This window comes from Miniopterus schreibersii (assembly GCF_964146895.1).
Source record: "Miniopterus schreibersii genome assembly, chromosome: 3".
In the NCBI taxonomy this organism is placed as follows: Eukaryota; Metazoa; Chordata; class Mammalia; order Chiroptera; family Miniopteridae; genus Miniopterus; species Miniopterus schreibersii.
Window position 1 is genome coordinate 63,754,593 of NC_138103.1, and position 26,513 is coordinate 63,781,105.

The 26,513-nt window shown below is 40.9% G+C and overlaps 1 protein-coding gene across 1 annotated transcript in view; it reads right to left on the bottom strand.

Annotated features, from left to right (window-relative positions):
- Positions 1–13,665: 13,665 nt before the first annotated feature.
- JMY (junction mediating and regulatory protein, p53 cofactor) overlaps positions 13,666–26,513 on the bottom strand; it is a 63,199-nt gene continuing 50,351 nt past the window's right edge. Inside the window, exons 5-11 of the mRNA XM_081133643.1 lie at positions 24,567–24,732; positions 24,218–24,405; positions 22,839–22,925; positions 21,754–21,849; positions 20,105–20,699; positions 18,894–19,204; positions 13,666–15,444 (exon numbers count right to left, since the gene is read on the bottom strand). Of these exons, the coding sequence (XP_080989769.1) occupies positions 18,897–19,204; positions 20,105–20,699; positions 21,754–21,849; positions 22,839–22,925; positions 24,218–24,405; positions 24,567–24,732 (1,440 nt within the window). The 3' untranslated portion in view covers positions 13,666–15,444; positions 18,894–18,896. The remainder of the gene's footprint in view (positions 15,445–18,893; positions 19,205–20,104; positions 20,700–21,753; positions 21,850–22,838; positions 22,926–24,217; positions 24,406–24,566; positions 24,733–26,513) is intronic.

Here is a 26,513-nt window from a genome sequence, read left to right on the forward strand (position 1 = left end):
TGGAAGCCAGTTTGAACTCAGAAAGCTCCTATTTTTCTCTAAGAGGCATTGTTTCCTTTCCTTTCCTTAGCAATGACAGAGACAGAAAGATTATGGGGGAAAATGGAGTTGACTGGGCATTGAAGAGGCTGGAACAAGATTGGAGTGAGGTGGCTCTTGCTAATTGCTGACCAGGATTCTTTCAGTCCTTCTTGTTGCTGGATTATGATCTGATCCCAAGACTGTGCTATAACTTTTGGGGTAAAAAACAGAGCTAGGAGTGTGCAGTACTCCCACCCAGCTCCTTGATTCCTGAGGTGCCTGCTTCAGGAGTAATGGGGGAACCACACACAAGAAGCCCTGAACTGTGCTTTAAATGCAGCTTCCCGCCTGTGCCGGGTCAGGCTCGCTCCCTGGACTCGGGAACCTCGGCGACACCTTTTGGAAGCTAAAAACGCTGGCAGTCAGGCTGACAGCAGTTAGTACTCCGACTCGGGGGTGCGCCATTCCTGTCTCCACCCCCCTGGGAAGATTTGGGGGTGTTGGAGTCGGGATCAAATAAAGGGGGTCAGCAGTGATAAAGCTGATGACACCCCCACCCCCCACCCAGAGAACCTTCTTAGCCTTCGGCAAACACCTTCTCCGGTTGAGAGCTCGCTCCCCCTTGGTGTCCCCGGGAGGCCCAGGTTTCGGAGGAAGGCCCGTCCGCCCTGGCCGCAGGCCCGAGCCAGCAGCGTGTCCTCCAAGCCGAGGCCTCGCGGTCCCTCCGACACCGGCCACGTGCGCAGTGTGAACGCCGCAGACCCGCTTTCAGAATTCAGCCCAATTCTCGGGCGATAGAACCAACTGCAGCGATGATGGGGCTTTTGTTTTCTCTGCAGAGCCTGGGCTGCCTTGGAGAAAACTGACAAATTTGTAAATGTGATAAACAGCACTGTTCAGTAAGCTGCCATTTCTTCCTCTTTATTATTTGGTTCAAAGAATTTCTGAATTTCATTATGATGTTTTTCTCTGTGTGTGTCAAGAAAAAGTCATACAGAGAAAGGCTTGACTAATATATTCTTTTCATATCACAAATTCTCAGTGTTTTTTTTTCTGGGAGAAATTAAACTAATTTTATTTGCTGTCAGGTTATGGTTACATGCCTTCAAATAACACATTTTTTTCCCCCTTTAGATATGCATTTTCTGGTCTGCCTGGTTGCAACACTTAAAATGCCATCCCATCTGAAATGAGATTTGCTGTTACTGTTAAAGGTGATTTTACAAATATCCCTCCAAGAATGATGCATGGTGTTGACAATAGAGAACAAACATGAATTTATTGTTTTTAATTAGAATTTTGTTAGGCTTATGTTTTGGATTAAGGAAGAGATGTGGTCAGTTAATGATTTTACTCCATTTTTATTGCAAACAAGAATGGAAACAGGAACAAATATTTCCACACTGGATTCCTCTTGAACGAATGCCCGCCGAGCCCATCACCAGCGGTGTGCGTGTGGCGAAGGTGCCGGCGAGGTGTTGCCCAGCTCTTTGAGTGGCGGTCTCTGCACGTGTCTGGTAAGTCCCAGGGGCTTCTGGGGCTTTGTCAGAAGCTCATGTAAGACTATTTTTCCCCACCAGATTCTAGATAGACAAGGTATGTCATCCAGTGTAAGTGAGGATTAGATCCTTTCTAACTATGACGGTCCAGAAGTGCAGTGTGGGCTGGATCCCTGAGCTGTGCAGCTCCTCTCGATGTCCCCCATGAAGCGCTCTACACACTCGTGTGCTGTGCCGGGCTCTTCACACACATGTGACCTGCCAAAACCTTTGGACATGGCCCGCAGCTCTTTTGTGGCAGGGCTTTTCATCTCCCTGGGCCCCAGTTCCCTCCTCTGCAGGTGAGAGGGGTGGTCTACAACTAGTCCAACCTCTTCTTCCATCTCTAGAATGTTTGATAGATTGAGAGGACAGGGTGAAGCGTCAGTGCCCCGAACTGAGGAAACAAACGCTGCTCCCTCTGAGGGCAGAGGTGTGCCTGGTGGTCATTTATTGTTATCTCCACATCTTGTGGACTTTCTTTAAAGACACACCTACCATGTGATCCAGACATTCTACTCCTTTGCTTGAAAGAAATAAAAACATGTCCTCACAATAGCCCCAAACTGGAAATAACCCAAATGCCCATTAACAGATGAATAAGCAAAATGAAGTACCATCAATACGATGGGCTACCACTTAGCAACAGAGGGAACAAACTACTCATGCGTGGAACAGGAGTGGTGGTCATGCATCGAATGAAGCCGGACATGAGCGCAGCTGTGTGATGCCACTTACGTAAAATCAGAGAGTGCAGGCTAATCTGTTGTAGTTTAGCAGGTCGGTGGGTGCCTATGGGCTGCAAAAAGATAAAGGGAACTTCTGGTGGTGACGAAATGTTCTGTGTCTTGATTGTGATGGCAGTTTCACCGTGTGCAAAACTGTCAACACTCACCGAATTGTCCATTTTATATGGGTACAAATTATATGTAAATGATTTCTCAAAGCTACTAGGGCAACTTTTTTGTAAGCTCTTGGCTGTAAAATATGAAAATATATAATGGGCAGCAGATAAGTTTTGTGAAGCTATGATATAAAAAAGGGGGTTGGTGAACCAAAGAGAACAATATATATATATTTTCTTAATTGATTTTACCTTGGTGTACAGAGAGTGGCTTTGATCAACTGAGCTACCCAGCCAGGGCCCAAAGAGAACAGTCTCAAACATTCTAGAGAGCCCTTTAGTTTCACATGTGAATTTGTAGGAAAAGAATTTATCTTCTGGTTTTGGGTAAACCTCAGAACAAAGAACTGCGCTGGGGACTAAGTAGGGAGCCAGGCTGGCTGGGCGTCACTCGCCCCTTCTCCGGCCCTCTGTGGACTCCTGGGAGCCAGCTGGCTCGGCCACAAGGCAGGTGCACGCTGCAGGCGCCTCCTGCTGCCTTGGCGTGCCGGGCTCCTTAGAACAGATGCCTTCCTTCACTCTGCCGGGGCGGTATGTGTCCACCCGGGGGGAGAGTCCATCCCACCGTTTGTTCTGTTCGGAAACGAGGGCGCTGTCGGGCGCATTCTTCCTTTACAGGTGCCTGCAGTGAGCTGTTTTGGTTGACACCACTCAGAGCCCCACGGGATGTGAGAATCGGAAGGGACCTCACAGATTCGCCTGTCCAGCTCCTCAGTGGAGGAAACAGGCCCAGAGAAGGTAAGTGCCTGGCCTAAGCTCACACAGCCGGAGAACTAAAGACTACCGCCCCCCAGGAGTCCCTCCACTTCACTGCACTCACTCAATTCTCCAGAAAAATTCTCTGCCTAAAGCCAGATCCTAAATCCAGACTATTAGCCTCCTGCACATTAAAAACGAAATAAGTAAAAAATTAAAGGTGTAAAATGGTTGGATTCCAGCTGAGAGAAAGGCAGTGGTTCTCAGTTCTGACCCACTGTGAGGGAGCGTCAGGACCAGACCTCAGCACGGGGATGAATGAGAGGCATTTAGGGTTATTGTAGAACTTGGCAGCATGACAGAAGCCCGTTCCATGGTGAAAATGACCATGTTAAATTTCCATTCTTATTTGCATTTGCAAAAATAGAATAAAATGATTTCTTCTCGGGTAGGGACGTTCTCTGTGACTAGGAAATGCTTCTTGGTCGTCACTGCTCCTTTCACTCTTCTTCCATATTCCCTGATGGCTATTGAAAGAGCAGGCATTTTATACAGAGAGAACATTCCTAACAGCAGATTCTTGATCGGAGCCGAATCAGACTCTTCCAGCGAAGCAGCCACTGCCAGGGAGTAAATTGGGTCTTTCTGGAAGCTCCACCAACACAGAGCAGCACAGCTCTTAACCTTTCAAACCACACTTTGGCGTGCCCAGGCCCCCTCCTCTCACATCTGGGCCTCAGAGCCTGGGCAGGAGCGGTTCCCGGGCTTTGTGATGGACCAGCGCCAGCTGTTTCAGGGGTCAGAGATGACAGCTGTGTAATCTAGCGGTGGTCTTGGCCCTTTGGATCACCTGGCAGAGTAACTAGGACAGTAACTTAAGGTGGCTTTAGGCTGTTAGAATCACTCCGAGCTGAAGCAGCTTTTCCACCTCCGTGAGGGGACGCCTGGACTACCAGGGGTTGGCACTTGCTGGAGGCGTGGACGGTGATGAGGCCACACCCTTCCCAGAGGATTGTTTCCCTGCCACGTGGTCTTGTCCTGATGGCCAGGATGTGTTTCAGACATTGGGGGCCACTGGGTGGGTCTAACATTCACGTCCACTACTGAACATTGAGTGCAGAGACTTGCTTTTTTTAAAAATATGGTTTTATTGTTTTCAGAGCGAGGGAGGGAGAGACAGAAACATCAATGATGAGAAAGAATCATATTGGCTGCCTCCTGCATGCCCCCTGCAGGGGATCAAGCCCGAAATCCGGGCACGTGCCCTGACTGGGAATCGAACTGTGACCTCCCAGTTCATAGGTCGATGCTCAGCTGCTGAGCCACACCAGGCAGGCGGGCGAGACTTGCTTTTCTTTACAACCTATTTCCACGCCCTAGACTTGCAGATACCTGTGTATCTACAAGGGCGTGTTGTCGGTGTGCAGTGAATCCTGTAGAACCGTTAAGTTACTTGCTGAGCAAGTGGATAATAACAGTTCCCACCTTAAATGTGGACTAATCCAATCGGTGTACTTTTAAAAAATCCAGTGAAAATACAGTGGGAGAAACTTTTTCTAGAAAACCCATTATTGACCAGAATAGCTCTGTTGCTATTTTCATGTGCATTACATAACTCTGGAGAATTGAGGTGGGTACTTGAAAAAAAAAACAGATACTCTTCACCTCCCTAATCCTTTGAATTTAAATCATTTCCATCGCTGAGGTCAAGATGTTGGGGATGCCTGAATTGGGTAATTTCCTTCTCCATTTTCTTTTATTCATTAATTATAAATGTAGTCTTGTTTACCTAAGAAACAATAGTGGTTATTTCAAGTCACTTTTACTTTGTAGTCTCTGTTTCCATCAGTACCTGGGCACACAGGCACGCTCTCGTGTCCCTTACCTATAAAAATACCCACCCTTAGCCGTTAGAGCTGTCAGTTGATTTCTTGTTTACTGAAAAAAATTTTTTTTTAAAAAATATATCTTTACGGATTTCAGAGAGAGGAGAGGGAGAGAGAGACAGAAACATCAGTGATGAGTCATTGACCGCTGCCTCCGGCACGGCCCACACTGGGGATCGAGCCCACACCCTGGGCATGTGCCCCGACTGGGAATTGAACCACTATCTCCTGGATCCTAAGTCAATGCTCAACCGCTGAGCCATGCCGGCCAGGCAGTCACTGAAGAATTTTTGAAAGAATTGTGTGCTCACGAGTTATCTCCACTCCCCAACTTTCCGTCTGCCCTGCAGGCCCGCGCCCCCTGCTCCCCGGGAAGCGCTCTCCCCCGGGGCCCAGAGCCTCTCGTCCGTTCCCGCGGCCTGTCTGACTGGACTCTCCCCAGAGGCCCATCCGAGAGCCCTCCAGTTCCACGGGAGAGAAGATCCAACTGGGTTTGTGGCCCGAGAGAACAGCAGTGTCCTGTGTTGTTAATAACCCCCCTCCACTTCTCTTCCCGCATGAATCAGACACTGGATTAGCTGAGCCAATCCTCTTTCCTACCGTTCACCGCCTAGCAGGTTACTCAGCTCTGAGGGCTGAATTTTTAATGTCCGTCGTCACAGGTTCCATTTCTAAGGGTCATTCCTTGTTTTCAGACTACTCTTTTTTGCTGCAACACGTTCTTGTTTCGAGAATACAGTGTTTCGCTTTGTTTTTCTGACACAAGTAATTTCAATATTTTTTCCTCCTAGTCCCTGAATTGTCCTCTGTTACTTTTAGTTTTAGTCTCCGTCCACTGGGTGGGAACTTCCCAGAAATGTGATTCTAAGCAGTCTGTTCATATTCTACAACGAGACTCTGGGAGCTCTGGGGCGGGGGGCTGGTGTCTCGGGGGGTAGGACGATTGGGTGGGAGACCAACTTTGTCATTTGGTAAATCTCTCTCCTCACCCACAAATACCAGCTCACGATGGTCTTTCCTCTGGGGCCTTTTAGCTTCTCCAGAGGGACCCCCCCGACTCTCCTGGGGGTGGAGATGCCCAGCTGAGGTTCCTCGAGTCCTGAAGGACCGGAACTGCCCCCCCAGGTGTTCAGCAGCAGCTCTGCCCTCCCCTTGTACCTGCCATTGGAGTCCCGCTCTCCTCTGGCTCGTTTGACCCGGAGAATGAACCTCTAGTACCTTGCAGTGGGAAAGGAGGGCCTGGAAGATGGGGGGTGGGGTCTACCGCTTCTGTTTAGAGTTCCTGCCTCTCCCCTTTTCGCACTTACACCTCACCCCCACCTTTCAAAGAGGAGACTCAGGTCAGCCCCCTCGGCTGGGGTCGTTCACCTCCCAGGCGTCTTTCAAGCTCTTACTGACATTTCTCGTCCGGTGTTCTCCTCTTTTAATTTTTAATCCGTTACTGCCATGTTAGGACTTTAGGGTGGACTATCGATGATTGAAGCCACAATATTTAACTGAACGTTAATTGACATATTTTTGGATTTTTTTTTTTTATCCTTTAGGTTTGCGTTTCCACACAGTGTCAGCAAATAGAAATCCTGCATTTTTCCGTGGCACCCAATTCTTCCTACAGAGCGAGCATGAAGGTACAGTTTTTTGTTCAAGTGTTGCTTATTGCAGAATATTCACTGCGTGACCTGTGACTGAAACTGTCCTATTAAAAAAGGAAATGCATATGATTTGTGCTGCCTTTCAGACTGTCAGGAGCATCTAGTCTCCGATGTTCCGACTTTACAGAATTATTAAAAAAAACTCTATTAGGGTTTTTTAAAAAAGCATTTTTTATTATGAAACATATTCCTTATTCAGAAAAATACAGAAACATAAATGTAAAGCTCACTTGAGTTATTGTAAAGTGAACCCCCATCTAACCACCACCCTGGTCAACAAACTGGAGTTTGATGGCTACACAGAATGCTAGTCATAAAGCCCCCTTCCCCTAAATGTGACCAAACCATTGGTTTTTATGGGAATCATTTCTTGGCTCTTTAAAAAGTTTTCCTGCTTAAATAATATCCTAAACACTAGCGTTTAGTTTTGCCTGATTTTTAACTTTGTGTGACTGGAATCACGTTACTCCTTTTGGCTCTTTTTGCTCAACTTTGTCAGACTCATCTGAACTGTGTAGTCACCTTCGTTTCTATCCAGTGGCACTCCTCTGTATGACTGTATGCCGCTGGGAATACACAGTTCTGTCATCAGGGATGGACACTTAGGTGGTTTGGGTTGACTGTTGTGAAGAATGAAACTGTAAGCAGTCCTGCAGCTGTCTCCTGAGTCAAGTGTTTACATATTTCAGCCGGGTCGCAGGGTGAGCATACATCCAACTTCTGTAGCTAATGTGTAGTAGTTTTCCAAAATAGTTGTACCATTTACACTACCGCTAGTAGTGTATGAAAGTTATTTTCTTCGAAATCCTTGAAACTGTCCATCTTTCCGTTTTTACCATCTTGAGAGCATAATGGTCTCTCACTTTGGTTTAATTACGTTCGTTACTAATGAGGTAGACTGTAGTTGTTGGTGTATGCGCATTGGTCATGTGAATTTCTTTCATGAACTGCCTTCAAGATTTAGGCTTTTATTCTAAGTGCAATGGAAAGCAACTGGAGGGTTTTATGCAGGGGAGAGACATGATCCCAACCACTCTGACTGTGGGCGCAGGGTGAGTTGGAAGAACGGCGGTGGAAAGATCCGTTTGGCGGCTAGTGCGGGGGCCTAGCTGAGATGAAGAGTGTCTGGACCAGAGTGCAGTGAGACACAGAAAAAGCAGTGGATGGATGTCAAATGTAAATTGGAAGTAGGCTTGATGGGACCTGCTGAAGACGGGCTGTGGAGGGTGAGGGTGAGGGTGAGGGTGAGGGTGAGGGTGAGGGTGAGGGTGAGGAAGGCGGCCAGGGTAACTTCCAGGTTCTGAATGTGAAAGATGAGTGAAGCTGGGAAGGGCAGGATCAAGGGAACCGTGCCAGATGTGTTCTATTTGATAGGTAGGAGGCATCCAAATGGAGAGATCACCCGGCAGCTGAATACATGAGATCTAGTGTTTTAAGATAGGCCAGAAAAAAAATATTGGGACTGGGAATCATCATGACACACAGGTCATGGGAGTGAGACCAATTAGAGCTCAAGACTCTGTGAACTGATGGCTGTGCGTTAGTTGGATCTCACAGGGTTGAGTGACGGTGAAGATGCTCTGGGGGATAAGGGAGGGGTTGAAGCAAAGCTCTGCCCCTTAGTAGTCGTCACCGTGGACAACTGAGTATCTAACCCTTTTCTTGTACCTCAAATGGTTAATAATATTTGTAGAATTGTGAAGATTAAATCAGACTGAAATCCTTCCTTTCACATCTTAACTTTATTCTCTTTCAATGTTCTGATTAAGAACTTTCATACACAGGGAAGGCCAGACACACTGCCCGCCTGCTTTTCAGATTAACACTCAGTGGAGACTTTTGATCGTGTTGACAGAAGCGTTTTAGACAGACACGTGCCAGTGGAAAGGCACGAGATGAGCATGCAGAAGCGAGGTCCTAAGGGTAAAGGCCTGGGAGACAGACCCGTCTCCCCACAGGAGGCCTTGCAGCGTTGGTGCACGTTTTCCTGAGCCAGCGTGGGGGCAGGAGTCCTGGACGCTACTGGATGTACTGCAGGGCCTGGCCACTGGAATCAGTGACGGAGAAACTTGAGATTAGGAAGATGCCCAATGGCCTGACCATATGGAGTCAGTCACTGCAACAGCCAAGAGCAAATAGAGGTGGCCAGTGAGAGAAAGAGGCGGCGGCTGCTGTGATTAGAGGATGGATCGGTGTGAACTCAGTAGAATTAATAGGTCATCAGTCTATTAGTGGTTAAGCAACTGACAAATAGGTTTAGAGAAAGAGAAGTGTACATAACTGGTGAGCGAGAAAACTTGCGAATGACCAAGGCTCTTAGTGGAGAGCCCGGAGAAAAGGCTAACAGTGAAGGAGAAAGTATCTGGTGTGCCAGAGTCGGGGGGTCTCTATGGAGAGGGGATCCCGTGGAAGAGGGACTGCTTGGGAAATATGGTTAAGTGTCATTGTCAAAAAAAAAAAAAAAAAAAGTCATTGTCAATCAGTCTCTGTCAGAATGTGAGGAATGTAGGGATTTTTGCACCAAAGATTTTTTTAGAGTCGCACAGGAGTAAGGAATTCTGGTCAGGCCTAGATTTTCAGGTGGTTTTCACCTGTCCTAGTAAAGATGACTAACCCCGCAGAGAAACCCACCCAGTAAACCCATCCCACACCAACAGCACCATGATTTTCACAAGGGTGAACTAGGTACTAGGATCCTTCTCAAGTACTATTGATTGGTATTAATGTATCTAAGTTTAATTCAGGAGGCAGAAGGTGATATTCTATCAGTTTGGTTCAAGCTCCTCTTTTTAGTCTATTCTCTAAACTCATGGAAAAACCACCTAGTAATCAAAGCCCTCTGGTCAGGCGCAGATATTTGTGGAGGGAATACATGGAAGTAAGGCCCTTCCTTAGAGGTGTTTTTTAATACGTTTTTATTGATTTCAGAGAGAGGAAAGGAGAGGGAGAAACATAAACGATGTGAGAGGGTCACTGATTGGCTGCCTCCCGCACACCCCCTGCTGGGGAGCGAGCCCACAACCCGGGCATCTGCCCTGACCTGAAATGGAACCTCGATCTCCTGGATCCTGGGTCGATGCTCAACTGCTGAGCCACGCTGCCGGCCGGAACTTCTCACTTCTTAATAAAGAATCCCGGAGCTGGAAAGTCCGAAAGTTCATCCTGTTCAGCCCATCATTTTATAAATGAGGACCTGGGTAAACAGAGGGCTTGGCAGCATCTGGGACCTACGTCCATTAAAGGATGCCTCCCTTAGACGTGTGCCTCTTGTGAGTCGGGGGCTTCGTCAAGTTAACATTGGGTAAGAGTATCTGCTGGAATCCAGTTAAGCTAGTCCTAAGTTCAAGCATAAAGCCAACTATCTCCCCCTATTAGATAGTCTCAGAATCCTGTTCAACAGAACAAGTGTACAACTTGCTATGCTATTTGAAATGAAGTGACAGTCTCTATCACCAATGTTAAACAGACAAAATGAGGTTAACTCAATAAATATCTTTTATTAAAGAAAATTGTTAAGCACCAAAACTGTATGTTGTTACATTGCATGTACAAGAAGAGAAAAGTGATTGCAATACTTGGTGTACAAGTACTTAACTCTGAAGTCATGAGTGTAAAAAACATGAAATACAAAGCATACAATTACGATGCAGAAAAGTTGCACTAAAGAGCAAAAGGCAACAGTCAAAACAATTATTGATTTCAGAGTATTGCTATAAATGCTTGCTTAGTTTTTCCTTTGTACTTTTAATACCTTAGAATGTTAATTTAGCGTATTTTGTATTGTAAATTTGCAAGAGTTGGCATTCACAATACCCTGTGCACAGCATCCTTAAAGCCCAGCACAGTGTGCTAGTGTTTTGCTTCTACCATTATATTGCACAAAGCTAGCTAAATGGTGAATCGGTTTGCCATTGAAATTGTCATTTGACCGGAAAGGCTAAAAAACATGTCAGTTTCATTAGCCCTAATGGGCTTTACTCATGCAAAATGATCTGTGGCCTTCAGTTTCTCATAAACTATATATTACGGTTTCAACCTTGGCAATACATACAGCACAGTGAGAAATTCAATGAGACAGTGGGGATTCTGTCCAAGTTGAAGAAGTCAGAAGTCACTGTATGGGTTGTTCTGTCTACTCCTTTTGGTTCACAGATGAAGGGAAAATGCCATCTCGTGATTATGGAGACTTCTTAAAACCAATATAATTAGTATTGGGAAAAGTTATACTTGTTATACTCTTTGTTAGTTAACCATAGAACATGCAAGTTAAAAAAAACACCACCCAAAACTTCCCTTGTTAAAACCGAGCTCTATAACCAACACCTATACCTTTTGTACATGTCTAAATATCACTTTCCATGGTCCTTCCTTAACTCCCCAAAATGAGCTACTCTAAGTTACACCTGACTTAAAAAAACACAAAAACTTTCTCCTAACCCTCAAAACAATTGCTTGCTTTGAGATTCAGTGTGAAATAACATTGATAAAATATTTAATATATCAATCTCAGAGGTATTTTCTGTACGTGCACCTTACAGTGTCATCATAAATGCATGGAGAAGGGGAGAAACATTTATAAATTTGGAATGAAATTAAATTCTTCAAATGCCAGGCTGTACATTTACTGTGGGCAAAAGAGAAGATTTCAGAATGAATGCATCTTCGAAATAATTCAGTGGGCAAACATTTAAAACACACACACACACACATACACACACACACACACTCTCTCTCTCTCTCTCTCTCTCTCTCTCTCTCTCTCCAGACTCCCTCTCACCTTTAAAAAACCTCTGTTTACATACATGATAGTTTAGGCAGCAATATAAACTCATTTTGTAGGAAAAACTTTTAAATTAGCCTATATTTATAGGATAAAAAATACCATTGCTTCATTTTACAAAGCAATTAACAGAGATTTTTTTAATGTGCTTTAACTAAAGAGCACTCTGCAGCAAAGTTCAGAAATAACTACTGAATTGTTCAGTAGCACTAAATAAATGCAACATGCTCCAGCAGTAAGGTGCTTCTACCTTCTTACCTCTCTTCCATCTGAAATAAGTCTTGCTGGTCAATCCTCTAACACTAAGCATAGTTCTTCTATGCTAAGCAGTAAATGGGGAATAAAATCTGTTTAAAATGCACATTTAACTTTATATTATTTAAATTCAGTGCAAGAATTAGGCAAAACTTAAGGTTTCTGCTTTCACTCTCAAATGGTTGCATGTTAACAATGAGTCTGCCACAGTTCTGAAATGTTTTACAGCTGTTGGAAAATACTTTTTTACAAATAACCTGGTAAAGTATATGAAATTTCAACTCCCTGATAAGGCCTTTAAGGACCCATTAGTACTTTACAGGTTGGTATCTGATGTTAAGTGTGTAATAATGAAATTATAAAGATTAAAAAAAAACCACCACAACCTTATATTTAGTGAAAGAAAAAACTCTTCTTAGGCTAAAAGCATTGACTTAAATATATATACACACTCAGTGAATGTAATTTAAAAAAAGGAGTCTCAGGGAATGTATAAAATTAAATTGTATTAATTGTATACTGGTCCCATTCCAAACAGAGAGGATGCTCCCCATTCACTGTTGTTCCACTGATGTAAGAGTTTTAATTCTTGGTGTCTGCTATGGCCAAAGTATGGTTTAAGAAAGTGGTCACACCACGTTACCAAATATTGCTACGTAGTTCAGCTTTGTAGAAACAAGGATTTTTGTCCTTTCATCATACAAAACAGTGCTGAAATTTTTCTATGGTTTCATATAAGAAAAGCCCCACAGTCCCACTGTGGAAATACTACACCTGATCAAGTGTTGTAGCCATATCTAAGAGTCTATTTGAAAAATGCATTTTATAGAAATGTTTCAGTTCCACAATGAAGAATTAAAGAATGATTGCTTTTATGCTGCTCACAAACTCAAGAAGCCTATAAAATATACATCAAGTATGCAAGACAATTGCTCACCTTTTAAAATCCTCATTAGCCAGGCATTTCCTTATATGGCTACACTATAGTACCATTAGGATTTTAAAACACTAGAAATTCCTTTTCTATACATGCCACATTGGTTATATGCACATAATTTTAGTTGCATTTGTAGGAGAAATATTTAACATTGACATTCAAATGAGCAGTAAGTAATATTAACCTCAAAACATCCCCCGAGTCACCACCTACTTATTTCCCTATTTTACATATAATGCAGTTGAGACTAGATTGGTAAATTAACTTCTGAATTAATTTAGCATAAGCAAGCAGCTGTTTGTGGATTCTTAATATGGAAATGATACATTAACAGAAATATAGCTGTCAAATATTTAAAACCAGTACAGGCAAGTTTGTAACTGGAAATGTGATCATCTATAAGGTACCATCCTAACTAAATATATATAAAAGTAATACTAAGGCCAAAGATGCTCATCTTATTGGGGCAAGAAGAAAAAAAAAAAAGAATTTAACTTTGCCTACATAATTCCTCTTGGGTTCTAAAACTGTTTTAAATTAAAATGAGGGTTTATCTGGTCATATCTTGATAGACAAGTCGACCATAGTTTAAATTTTATTATTATTTGTGAGAACTCTAAAAGGTTGACGACTTGCAGTAACATGCAATTTTGTGGAAGTTGGAACCCGAGTCTCGAAGGGAAGTGAATGTGGTGGAGAAAGTTATTTACCACAGAATGAGCACAGCTGTCTGCTCTAACCTACTCATCTTCAAGTGTGAGATAACCTTCATGAATTAGGTCACAGGACCCTTTTGTAAGTGAGCCTGCCTGTCTTTTAAAGGAGTCTCAGCTGTAACACCAAATGGGTAGCAATTCCCTCTAGACACGCGAGCTCCAGTGCTTTTGCTGTTAATTTAACACTGCATCCTCCTGTGTTTCTAAATGTCAATGAATGAAAATGAAAACAAAACGGAGTAAACATCCAAAGGCATAAAGTTGAAACATGATTTTTTTTAAGGTTTGCAGATTTACTAAAATTTTTTTCAAATACATTAACAATCAAACCTATCATTCTTTGGGTTAGAAAGCATGCTTCAACGCTTTACTGATGGTAGACAGGAAAAAACCTCCCTCCCTCCCCACCATGGGATGAAGACTAGTTTATCTATTAGACCTGCATTTCTCCTCTTTCCAGACTAGATGTGAGAATAGTGCTAGAATAAGCCAATGTATTGTGAACATGCCACGCAAAAGCTCTGACTTTTATCAAACGTTATCACCAACATTTAAGCAGAAAGATTTTGTTTTATATGACCTGTTGTCAGAAAATTTTCTCCGTAATTTTTTTCAAGGAAATAACACTTTAAAGTGACAAAGGTGCAAGCATTTCTTTTTTCTCCAGGATACCAATTCATTAGAGGGCTTTTACACTGGGACTGCTTTCTGAGTCTAGAAATAAAAGTTCTTGGTACTTTAGTCTTGACTTCCTTCATATAAAGGCCAAGATCTGTCTTATGCAGAATTACACTCTACAGAGTACTATAAACGGAGTCCAACATATCTACCTCCATTCAAGCCCACAGCAGTCTAGCCGAGCATACATACTAGCTCCATTCATACGAATGCATCCTTCAGGACTCCGTTACAGCAAAATGGGCACCTAGAGCTATATACATGTTTAATTTAGTGACAATAACAAAGATTCTCTCCCAAAACTCCACTCAAAGCATGTGAAGATAGTGAAATGCCAGCTAAGGAGGCTTTTCTAACTACTTTCTTCTGCATATTTGTAGAGCACACTTTTTTCACTGTGGAGCATAAAAATAAAAAATGGTACATGATAAAAAGACTTACATCTGCATCCCTATTATAGAATCCTGATTTCTGATTCTCAATAGGAAAGTCATGTTGTTATAGTAATCAAGCAATAGTTGAAACAAAAAGGCCAAAAATAATTTGAAATATTATCAAATTACAAAGTATTGCTTCTCATAAACAAAGCTGCACATAAAATTCAAACTATTATAAATTCACAATTATGAAGAGCCATTTTTTTAAAAGCATGGAATTTTTACTTCAGAAACTTACAAAGTGTAAGAGTGTGTGGTCTTCTAAAAATATGCCATGTTAAATGTATCATGTTGTGGTAAACATATTACCAGATGTACTCCATAGGTATGTATCTTTCCAGATGCTGCTGACTATCACTACAGAAATCCTCTGGAGATGAGTAACATGGAAATTTCCACCAGACGCATCTCCATCTGATTTTCGTTCAACACCTGTCCAATAGCTATTGTGATAACCTTCTTTTCCAGAGTGTCACACTATTTATATAAGCCAATATTGGAAGAAGCTCTGTAATTTTCAAGCAGATGACTATTCAGTGCACTGAAAAATGGATTTCAAAGCAGTCCCAATACAGCTCACAGCAGACCTCTGTCAACCCAGTGCTCTTCCAACTCATAGCGACCCCCAGCTTTACTGGCCACTACAAGTATGTAAGTGGGTGGGCAGGAGGGGAAGGTGGTAAAAAACCAGGGATCTCCTTGAAGGCCTTTTCTTCACTCTAGTCAGGAACACTGCGCATCCAAAATTCATGTTCACCACCATCTATTGGAATGACTGGAAAAGTGGTAACTTGCCAATTGTGCTTCCTTTTTCTCACATCACTGAGCCAATACACTTTGGATCTAATGGAATCCAATTGTGGAACCAAGTGCTTAAAATTTGTTTTCAAAAAAATATGAATCGATCTGCAACTGCAGGAATTTTTTCCTTTCTGTTGAGTCACCTGTTTACAAACGAAATAATAAAGTGTATTAAAAAAGGATGACCTATTAAAGATAGTACATATATATACTCCCTCATACCTTTAGCAATATCCAGAATGAACACTGATGACTTTTTCTTATAAATGGCTGTTTATACAGGCAGTGTACAAGAGACACTTAAAAACAAAAAGGATATGCTTATATTCAAAAGCAATAAAAATGAAAAAAATTACACTGGTTTTGATCACTGTTAAAAGGTGGTATGTTAGATTCACTTTCACTTTTACTTTTTACCCTAGTTTATGCTAAAACTATTTACAAAAAAGGAAAAATACAATCTAAAAATATCTGCCTCATAAACTGCCAGTATAATAAGAACTATTAAATGACATCTTTACAATTCAGTAGGGAGCAATTTTTGTTATACTGACATTTAGAGGATAGGATTAATACTGGTCTTTAAGTGGATGCTTTACCAGGCCTTTTTAAAATTCAAAATAGTCATGTTTGAGATCTATGAGCTTACTATGGCACAGGAACATTTATATAAAAGACCTACTTTATCAGATAAAAGCTGACATGCACAGGAATAAATGCTAACTTACTTTAGTATAGTTCTGTGTTATTTAATACTGTGGCTACATGTAGCTATTTGAGCACTTAACATGTGGAGCGTGTGACTGAGAAAATGAAGTTTTAACTTAAATTATGAAACAGTAGAAAATATTTGTCCACTCAATACAATTTTATTGTTTTGATAGGACGTTTCACTTTAAACACTGAATATTTAGCATCCAAATTGAGATATGCTATGCCATAGTTTATAATAGTAAGTATAAACTACACAGTGGATTTTGAAGACCCAGTACAAAAAAATGTAAATTACGTTGTACATTTTTGATATTGAAAACATGTTTGAAAGACACTATTCTGGATATAGCATATAAAATAAAGTATCAGTAAACTCAACTTCATCCATTCCTTTTTACCTTTTTTAAGTATGACTATAAGAATTTTTTAAGATCATATCTGTGGCTCACACTGTATTTCTATTGGACAGTGTCATTATAGTTACTTCATAAGTTTAAGAAGGACCCCACAAGAAACAAATCAGAAACTGAATAAAGTTCATATAACTATATGTATTTCCTTATATTTAGAAATGCCCTTCAAGGACACTCTTACCTACAGTTGGCCCTGGGAAGAGTTTTCAGAGGAGGATGAGGTGGAACAGGGGACCTTGCTTTTTACTTCATGAAGTTTTGAGAAATTAGCTCTTCAAAGAAGTATGTAACTACATTACTGATTTAAAATCTCTAAGAATGAAGCCAATTAGTAATAGGAAATACAAATTACAGCCTTTTTAGCTACCTGTAGGAAGTATCTAAAGCCTTTAAAAAAGATTCCCAAGACCACAGCGGCAGCGAACACAGCTCCTTATCAGTGCCTGCTCAGTCAGCGGGGTACAGCAGCCCACCGACTGCTTCTCGTATAGGATGCACGGTCTTAAAACTGGCTTTGCAGATATCTGAGCTCATACATTTTCTGGAAGTATTTCACTGTTTCTCTCAACATTATACTACATACACCAGCCATAAAAAAAATCAAAGAAAGAAGTTTTAGGCAATTTTCAAAGTGGTATTTATCATGGATATCTGATATAAGGCCAAAATAGCAGCCAAAAGATACCTGAATATAGGAAATACTACTGCAGTGTCTATGTCTATGGGCAGGATCTGGTGGGATGGAAGACGACAAACAGGGACGGGTTGGCCTGAGCAACTGCTGGTAGGCCATCCACCCTGACTAACTGTAATAAAAGGCCTAAACACACTCATTTATGTGAAGGCCCAGCTGTGGGATTAACCAACCAGCACTAAGATGGTAGTTTCAGGCAGAGGCTTAGCAGCTCACTGAGAAGCTCTAAGCAGGAGACAGGCACAGCAATAGGTAGCAAGCACTCTATTGCGGGAGACGATCTCCAAATATCCGGTGTCAAAAGGATTCCATCAGACACACTCGGGTCTCTAGACACATTCACACACCAAGTAGACACACTGATGTATTCCATCCCTCTACAAAGCATAGTGTACATATATGTACAAGCAGCACAATGGTTTGAAATTATTTTGGGGCCCATAAACAGTAAGTCATACAGAATGACTGTTAATTAGGACCTCTATAAGTAAGGCCCTTGGAAAAAAAGAATACCAAAAGCCCAAGACCCATGGCAGGACTGTGGTACTCTGGAATGTTGGCTCAAGTGCATTAAAGGTAACACACAACCACTTATCAAGAGAAATGTGATTTTTTTCACCCATTTTGTTAAATTACTGATATGTGCAGATGCTGCTGGGAAGAGGTGGGATTGGGAGTGTAGAAGAGGAACATTTCCTGATGGACTCATGCCCAAAACAAACAGGTAAAAGGGCTTTTAGTAATATGTGGTAACCAAAATAGTATCTTTGAACACATAATCAATATAAAAACTAAGGATAGTTCGTTTTGTATTAAGTCTTCAAAATCCAGATGTATTCCTGCACATACATTGGAACTACTTGGTCAGTATCCTGGGGAGTGAAAGCTAGGAATCTGTGCTTTTAATAAGCTTTCCAGGTAATTGTTATAATCAAGCAAGTTTAAGAATAGCTGTGCTAATAAATAAGTTTATTATTCCTTTCCTTACTCCCTCTAGGACTAAAAGTCTTCCTCCTTTTGGTGAATGTTGTGAAGGTGTATACTACTTAATTTATAGTATATATTATCTTTACTGATGCTCTATATATTTAGCATAATTATAATTTTGCCACATTATAATTAACTTATTAAAATGTACCAGAGTATAACACTCTAGTACCTTAGGAGAATGCCAAATGTATATACAATACCCACAGGGGTACTCAATAAGGTATGTATATGTGTAATTTTTATATTTATTATGTTAAGTGCAATTTTCACTAAACAATATAGTAACTATAATAAGCCTTAAAACGATAAACCTCAGTTTTAAAGGCTTAAAAAGCCAATAATCAGATAATATAATTACTGTTCTAGACTAATACTCAAAAATGCCTTTGTGGGCAGCTAATAAGACATCAAAATTCAGTATGCATAAGTTTGTAATCAAAACATTTCAGTTAGAAAAGGTCTTTTGTTTTTGAAAGCTCGGATAAGATTGTCCCAATATTAGGTAAGACTCTCCTCTTTACTTGGGATATAGCTGTGCTGCAGAATTTTTAATGAGCTGGATATAAAACACAGCATTTACATAGCAGTATCTTTGAAAAGTACTTTTCTATTAAGTTTCTAGAAACTACAGAAGTAAAACCTGAAGTTTACAAATTTATGACCCAACTACAATTGGCCTGTACAATAAATAATAAGCCTCAGACTCAATAAAATATTACAGACCTCATCATCCAAGATACAAGCTGTTACAAAGGCTACTGAAGGAAGTTAGAGCATTTACTTGTTAGTTTTCCCATTCCGTGCCAGGTAAAGCCTCCTCTTCGTCCTCTGACTCGGGGGACGCTTCTTTGATTCTCCTAAGAGCTTCATGGATGCTCCGTGTGAGAGGGTCTGTGTCAGGCAGAAGCGTGAAGGATTCTCTCAAAACTTCCTTCTGTACCTTCTTCAATTTTACCCCCTTCCTTATTTGTGCCAAGATATTATTACTATCATCTTCATCAGGAAAAGGGGGCAGAGTTCGCTGTTCCACCTTTTTCAGATGAAAACTACCCCGTTTCAAGGAAGCTAGCACCTCATCCATGGGTGAGCTCACTTTAGAAAAGGAGAGAGAACAGTTAGTTGGGGTCACACAGAGTCAACCATGTAGAGTATGACCTCTACGCTTTAGGACTTGCTAGCCCATGACACTGGAAACACCGTCCACAAATGAACCATGCGTGCGAACAGAAGGTTGCCAAACACAGGGCATTCTAATTATGCTTATTAAAAAGAAATCCCAAGACTCAATCCATGTCAGGTATTATTGGTACTCCTATCATTTCCCATGTGAGAGAAGGGGACAGGTTTGGGAGCTGGGAGATGGTCTTTAGTAGTATCATGCACCAGCCCAACCTGAATTCAGACAGGGACTGGGTTACATATTTAATTTTAAAAAATTACATTTTGGTTCATTATAGTGATTATACTTTTCATTTAGTTGTTTTACACATGAAACTCTACTTGGATTATGGTAAAAATATACTCCCTATTCTTTGCCTCTTTGTACAAAGAGTATACCAAGGTCCTCAATAAACATGTGACCAAATGTTACATTGTCCTGCCAGTCATCCTAGTGTGATAGTTCTGACCAGAGGACTTAAGCTTTCTGATGTGAATACCTTTCTTGCATTTTCCAGGTTTAAAAATCACTTTCTTACACAAAAGGAGACACCTACTATGCATTACCAAATAGATCAAGTATCACTTCAGAAGATCTATTTTTAAAAACATGCCCAATGGCTAAAGAAGGTACACATTGCTGCGTCTGTCCACATTTGTCAAGGTGAGCTGGTGAGAATTCTGCCCTGTGACCTTGAAAACCTGTTTGCTATCAAATAATGTCCAAAAATAAAATAATGTAGTAAGCTTTATAAGGTCCTATGAAATAAAAAGTCCTTTGATTATGCCTCACTTTATTCAACAGCTGAACACAAAAATACCTCTTTCACTTACCTCTCCTTCTCTGCAAACCTTCAGCAGTCTTTTTGAGCTTCTTCCTGGCACTGACCAGCTGGCTACTATCAAAGAGTTGTGCTGAAGGGGCGCTCGCAGACTTAGGGATCCTCTTCTCATTGCCCTCCACTCTAGGCAGACCCTTCTCCAGTGTCTCTGGGATGTTGTCCTTAGCAACAGGCAGAGGTGGTGGGGGCGGGGGTGGGGGAGGTGGTGGTGGTGGGGGAGGGGGTGTTGGAGGAACAGGTGGTGGGAGCGGATCGGTGGTAACAGAACCTGGTTCAAGGTCAACATTATTCAAAAGTGAAAGAGAAACAGTGGGAGGCAGTTCCGAGGTAACACCAAGAGGTAATGAAGTGGCTTCAAGTTGTACTGATGAAGTATCTTCAAGTTGTGCGAAGCTCTGGGCTTCTGCCATCTGTGATGACCCAAGCTTGCCACTTCCTTCCTGCACCTCTTCACGTTTCTCTACCTGCAGTGCTCCTGGTACAGAGTCACACTGATCCTCACAGGGCACAGGACTGGTGGCACTCCTCCTCCTTGCATGAGCCAGTCGCAATCTGGTTGATTTAAGTATAACTTGGCCAGGGTACCTCTAAAAAATCAGACGTTATTGTAACTGGTTAGATTATATTAAAACAAATTATGAACTAATGGCTATCAATTTTCTCCCTCAAATGAAAGATGTTATTTTGGAAATCTTTGGAATTTTCAGGGAAATTTTGGTGATAGTTATACAGAAAACCAGATACCAAAGTGTGATACCTTTCAAACAGTCATCACCAAATTCTATCATCTGCTTATCATCAAATCCTTTATCAAGGCCTTGTATCCTCTTATTGACTTAGGTAACTATTCAAAATTACCACATGATTTTAAAAAGGTCTTTACTGAAGAAAGTTATGAATTTATATGAAAAAATAATAGCAGCAATGTAAATTATACAATATAAATGGTGTCAAACAGACACACACATATATATATGCAGAAGGCTAAGGATTATTAGTTTCTTACATGTACTTAAATAGCATTAATGCATTTACTTAACTCAAGGTTTACCCCTTTTCACTGTAATACTAAGAGGATTTTATCAAAAGTTTCCTTTGCCTGTAAGATGATCCCTCGCCAAAGAGAGCCGAAGGAAGGCTCCTGAACACTTGAACTAAAACCATTCAGCTTAAGCACAGTTCAAAGGACATACTTAGCTGCTGTGGTATCAGTGTCTAGAGTCATGGGTTAGCCTGGTAAGACAACTGATGAAGGATTTCTGGTGTATGCTGATCCGCCCTTTAATTCTTCAGGTCATTTCCATAGATTATTACCATAGGTTGATGTATGCGGAATCAATAACAAGTTAATGCTTGAAATGGAGAGTCGGCTATAAACTAATTAATTTTATAAAACTCAAAGAGGAATCCAGGCTTCCCAGAGGCCTTGGCCATTCCTCTTCTACTACACTCAAGTGGTAGACAAGGGTCACAAGAATATTAATTCTGGAAACAACTGGAGGGAAGGTAGCCATGCAATCAAAACATGAATTATTTTCTAAACAACAAAGGGAAAACCAAGTTTTTCTCACACAAAGAAATCTTATAATAGCAGTGTGTATGTAGCAATGAAAAACAATACAGTGACCATACTTTTATTACCTGTTTAAAAGTTCGAAGTCTATCCAGCGTTCGCTGTCTTTCTTGGCTAACCCAAGCACTTTTTCTTTCTTCTTCATCGTGTAATTTTTCTCTCTTCTGGTAAAAAATTAATATAATTCAATTACGATGCTTCCCACTTCTTTTTATTGTTAATAGGAAAAGAGAGTTCTCCCAGTATGTAAGCTGGGTAACTCCAAAGAACTACACATTAAACAAAATGTTTTATGGCATGTAGCACCATCAGTTTTTAATAGAAATTATCATTTTATAATTCCCAATGACAAAAATATTGTTTTATTTTTTGCATTTACTTCCAATTAAAGATGTTTACTCTGTAAAATAGAATAAAATCTCTGAACTAAAAAATGTTTCATCTTTGTGGCTCTGGCTTAAACAATTTTAGTATGAAATATGTATAATTCTGCTAACTCAAATAGTGGACCTTAAAAGAACAAGAACAGACAATGATTGGCCAGGGCACATATCAGAGCACAGAGGAAGTAGGTGGTATTAAAAAAAGCCATCATGAGCAAAATATTTGAAAAGGTTCTGATCAATTTCCATAAACAACAGCTTAAAAGCATTCCATGTGTACTCTCTTGAAGTGAAACTCAAGTTATGAGTATGGTTACATAAAACAAGAATGCATTTTTCCTGGGAAGAATTGACTTGTTTCCTGACCACCATTTCCTTCCCTTACCCAGTTTGTCTGAGCTTAAAACAAAAGTTAATAAGTAATTTTACATTTTAAACTATTTTGTCTTAGAGCTTACTATCAAATATTAAACTTCCTTAGTCTTACTTATTTGAAACAATAAGGCTAAAATCTAGGGATCTACATTTTAAACAATCTACCTCCCAAGAGATTCTGATAAACATCAATGTGAGAGAGACACATCGACTGACTGCCTACCAAACACGCCCTGACCAGGGGCAGGAAGCGAACTCGCAACTGAGGTATGCGCCCTTGACCTGGAATCGAACCACAACACTTCGGTGTGCAGGCTGACGCTCTAACCATTGAGCCCACTGGCCAGGGCTAAAAGCCAAAGTCCTATTCTAAGTCTCCATGAACACAAACTTACTAGTTGGACTGTGTGATGGGTTCTAAAGTCCTCTTCACTCTGAAGGCGCTGTTGGAATTTTTCATTGTGTTTTGCAATACAAATTTCCTATAAATACATAAAATATGTTTTAATATAAGTAGAGTTTAAAAGATTCTAAACACCATACCAGGGTTTACCTGATAAGTCAAATTTTAATCTTAACATATACCTAACATAGCAAAATACCAAGTAAACCACCTCAAGTTTCTTACTTGTGATACTGAAGCAGCATAAGCCAAATCATCAGGATCTTAAACTATTATCAAACTATTACACTTCTCTAGCATTCCTGATTTCCCTGAAGGGAAGGGATGAAGCAAGGTAGGGTGGAAGAAGCGGACATCCTTATGTAATCTCAAAGGTCTCTTTCAGCTCTGAAGTCTGTGGCCAGAATATTCTAAGTTTTATTGTACTCTTTAAACTGTCTAGGCAAAAAGGATATATAACTCTTGGCCTAAACTCTTAAGCTCTCTCTGATGAGTTAAAGAACATGATTTTGCCAGGACTGGTTTAAACTATATCATGAAATCTGAAACTTCTGGCCAGACTTCAGAACTAAAAGAGACCTTAAAAACTAGAAAGTCGGAATTATAAAGAAAATGTAGGTATGCTTTTTCTAATCACATGAAAATAAAACATAGTAATAAAATGGGATATGGGCTTCTTTACAAAATAACACACTATCAGCTGGCAATGTTTTAGTGCCACCACACTGTGTCTTCATTTTCCCTGAGTCCTTCTGGAAAAGTCCTCCACATAAAAGGGTTTACATTAGTTTCCAACACTCTCAAAGCTATACCAAAAGATTACTCTTCTAACCAGAGAAAGGCATCTTAAGGAGTGACTTTTTAAGCCAGTAAACTATTTTTTAAAGCAACTGTTTATTCTTCACCTATACTGGCTTAAGTCTCTTGCCTAAAAAGTACTGATCATGAGATGAACCTGTCCAGGGCAGCCTTCCAGGGAAGACAAAGGCAGTATGATACAGTGACATGATAGAGTATATGACGACTCAGGCTTCCGCGTCACAAAGACATAAGACAGAATCCTACTTGCCCCATAAAAGCGAATACAGGTCCACAATGTCTTATCCAGATCAGAGGTCAGATGTGTTTTGAAACTAAATTTTTTTCTGCTATTAAAAAGGTGATAAGTACATATATCATATATTACCAAGGAACTCCAGCAGGATTCTGAAGCAGCACCCCATAACTTACGTCATTTTAAAAGACATGCAAGTATCAGTGACAAACTAGGTTAGAGTTTTTAGTTATGGATTAAGGACTAGTTATGGATCAATGAATAAATGCAAAATTTAAGATTAAAGATACATTTGGTAAGTCCGTAACCTACTACACCTTTTTATTTCTGAGGTAGGCTTTCTTGGCTGAAACCCGTCCACGTCTTGCTTCCAGCTGGCGTGCTTTCTGCTGGAGTTTCTGCAGCTCTTCTCTCTGTAAATGCACCGAGGCTGCCATCTCTTCCTTCTCCAGCATGGCCTCCATGCTTTCATAAGTGTCATAGTACACCACTTCATCTCTCTTTTCTGTTACAGAACAGCAACAAAAAGTAATGGTTAAGAGCATGCCTGCAGAGGCAGAACAGGGCTCTCATCCACTTACTGGCTCTGTAACCTCAGGCAAAGCCACTCTCTCTTGTAAAGTATTCAATCTTTTGCAGACTTATGTGGTTAAATGTACACCATACCCGATATCAGTCTTTTGATGCTTTCTAGCTGTGCTGTCAATAGCAACTCTTCACACTTCAAGATTTCAAATTGTACTTCATACAACTGAAGTTGCAGGTCATAATAATCAGCTTCTAACTGATCCAATCGGGCTATGGCTTCTGAACCACCCTGCAAACTCTGCATCTGCATTGAAAATAAAAATAAGAACATTTCTAGTTGGCAGGAATAAGAAAATAAATCATGTTGTAAGTTATAATTAGAAATGAAAACTAATCAGACATGATAAATCCATAAAGCAGCTGTTCTAAGAAAGAAGCTGGTAGGCAAGAATGAAGATTTTTTAAAAAACATATCTTTATTGATTTCCGAGAGAGAGGAAAGGAGAGGGAGAGAGAGAGTGATAGAAACATCAATGATGAGAGAGTCATTGATCGAGCCCACAACCCAGGCATGTGCCCTGACCGGGAATCGAACCCCGATCGCCTGGATCCTAGGTCGACGCTCAACCACTGAGCCACGCCCGGCTGGGCAAGAATGAAGATTTTTAAAAGATATAAAAACAGTAGTAAATAAAACATATGGTTTTAGAAATAACTAGGCAAACACAGTAAAAAATAAGGTTTTTAAAGTTTATGTTACAGCTCATCCATATTTAGGATAATGCATTATTCTAAATGCCCTGACATAAATATTAATGGTGTCCCTTTTCACTCTGGAAAGTGGTTGCTAGTTACGCAGTTATCCTTTTCATATGAGATATATGAGTAAGGTTAAGCCACACTCGGATAGTTACAACAGAGGGGTAAAAGTCTGGTCAACACCACACATCCAGGGCTTGGCTCTGCTCCAAGGCCATAGCCCGGCTGGCTTCTAGGATCTGCTGACTGGAGAGCAGGTGAATGGACGTGAGCCGGAGCAGCATGACAGCTGCCTTCATGGCAATCCTTACAATCTACTGATGATGATCACGTTAGTATCTAAGTAAACCCACCCAGGGTCCTACAGTGAACCTAAGGTGGGACTCAGAAATTTCTGCCTATGTCTCATGAAGCTGTGGGTTGTCTTGCATGAGATTTGTTTGTCTGGCTTGCTTTTAGTCCTAAAGTGAGAAGGGAAGATATTCATTCTGCCAGGCATCAGAAGAAAATCTCCACGAGGAAAAGTATAAATCAAACAATGGTTTCATATATTCCTATTTGGCTCTTTGGAAAAAGATAGGTGCAAGAAGAAACTTTTAATAGGTCTGCAAGATGGAAGCACAAGCACAGTTTTCTGGGGTGAGAGAGTAAGTATTCTTCCAAAAACATTTCTTCTAAGAACATGGCACCATGTCTTTGGCAGCTTAAAGATTCATGCTCAGAAGTTCCAGGAGACTCTTGGCACAGGTATCAGTTTGCTGGAACAAGCAGCATTGGTGAGGAGGCCCTGGGAACCAGGGGCATGCCAAGGAGTGACTAACAGAGGAAGTGGGGGAAGAACAGAGAGGAACTCCTGGGAGTTCACCTGGGCTTCCAGAATACCAGGAACATAGTTGACTGGTAGTCCTGGGACAGCCATGGCAGCAAAGACGGAATTCTCATTGCTACAAAATAACCCCTTCTGGCTGGTGAGGTTGGTGAAACACATTAGCACATAAAAAGAGTATTTTTAAACAAGATTCCAGCCTTCCTTTACATCCCAGATATCCATACAGTTCTACCTAATGAAAAATTTTAATAAAATGTTAATAAAAGTTGTGAACTGCAAAGCAACAGTTAGGCTGTAGTCTAAATGTGAAACAGCATACATTAAAAAATAAACCAGATGAATTAAATACAGTGCTATTTAATGTTATAAACATTTTATAGATAAATATTTAATGTTATCAAAGTTGTAAGTCAGTGATCCTGCTGCATTAGTAAATGTTATGAGTAACAAACAATAAATACAGAACCAACCCCAAATGGGTTTAATTACAGAATCTC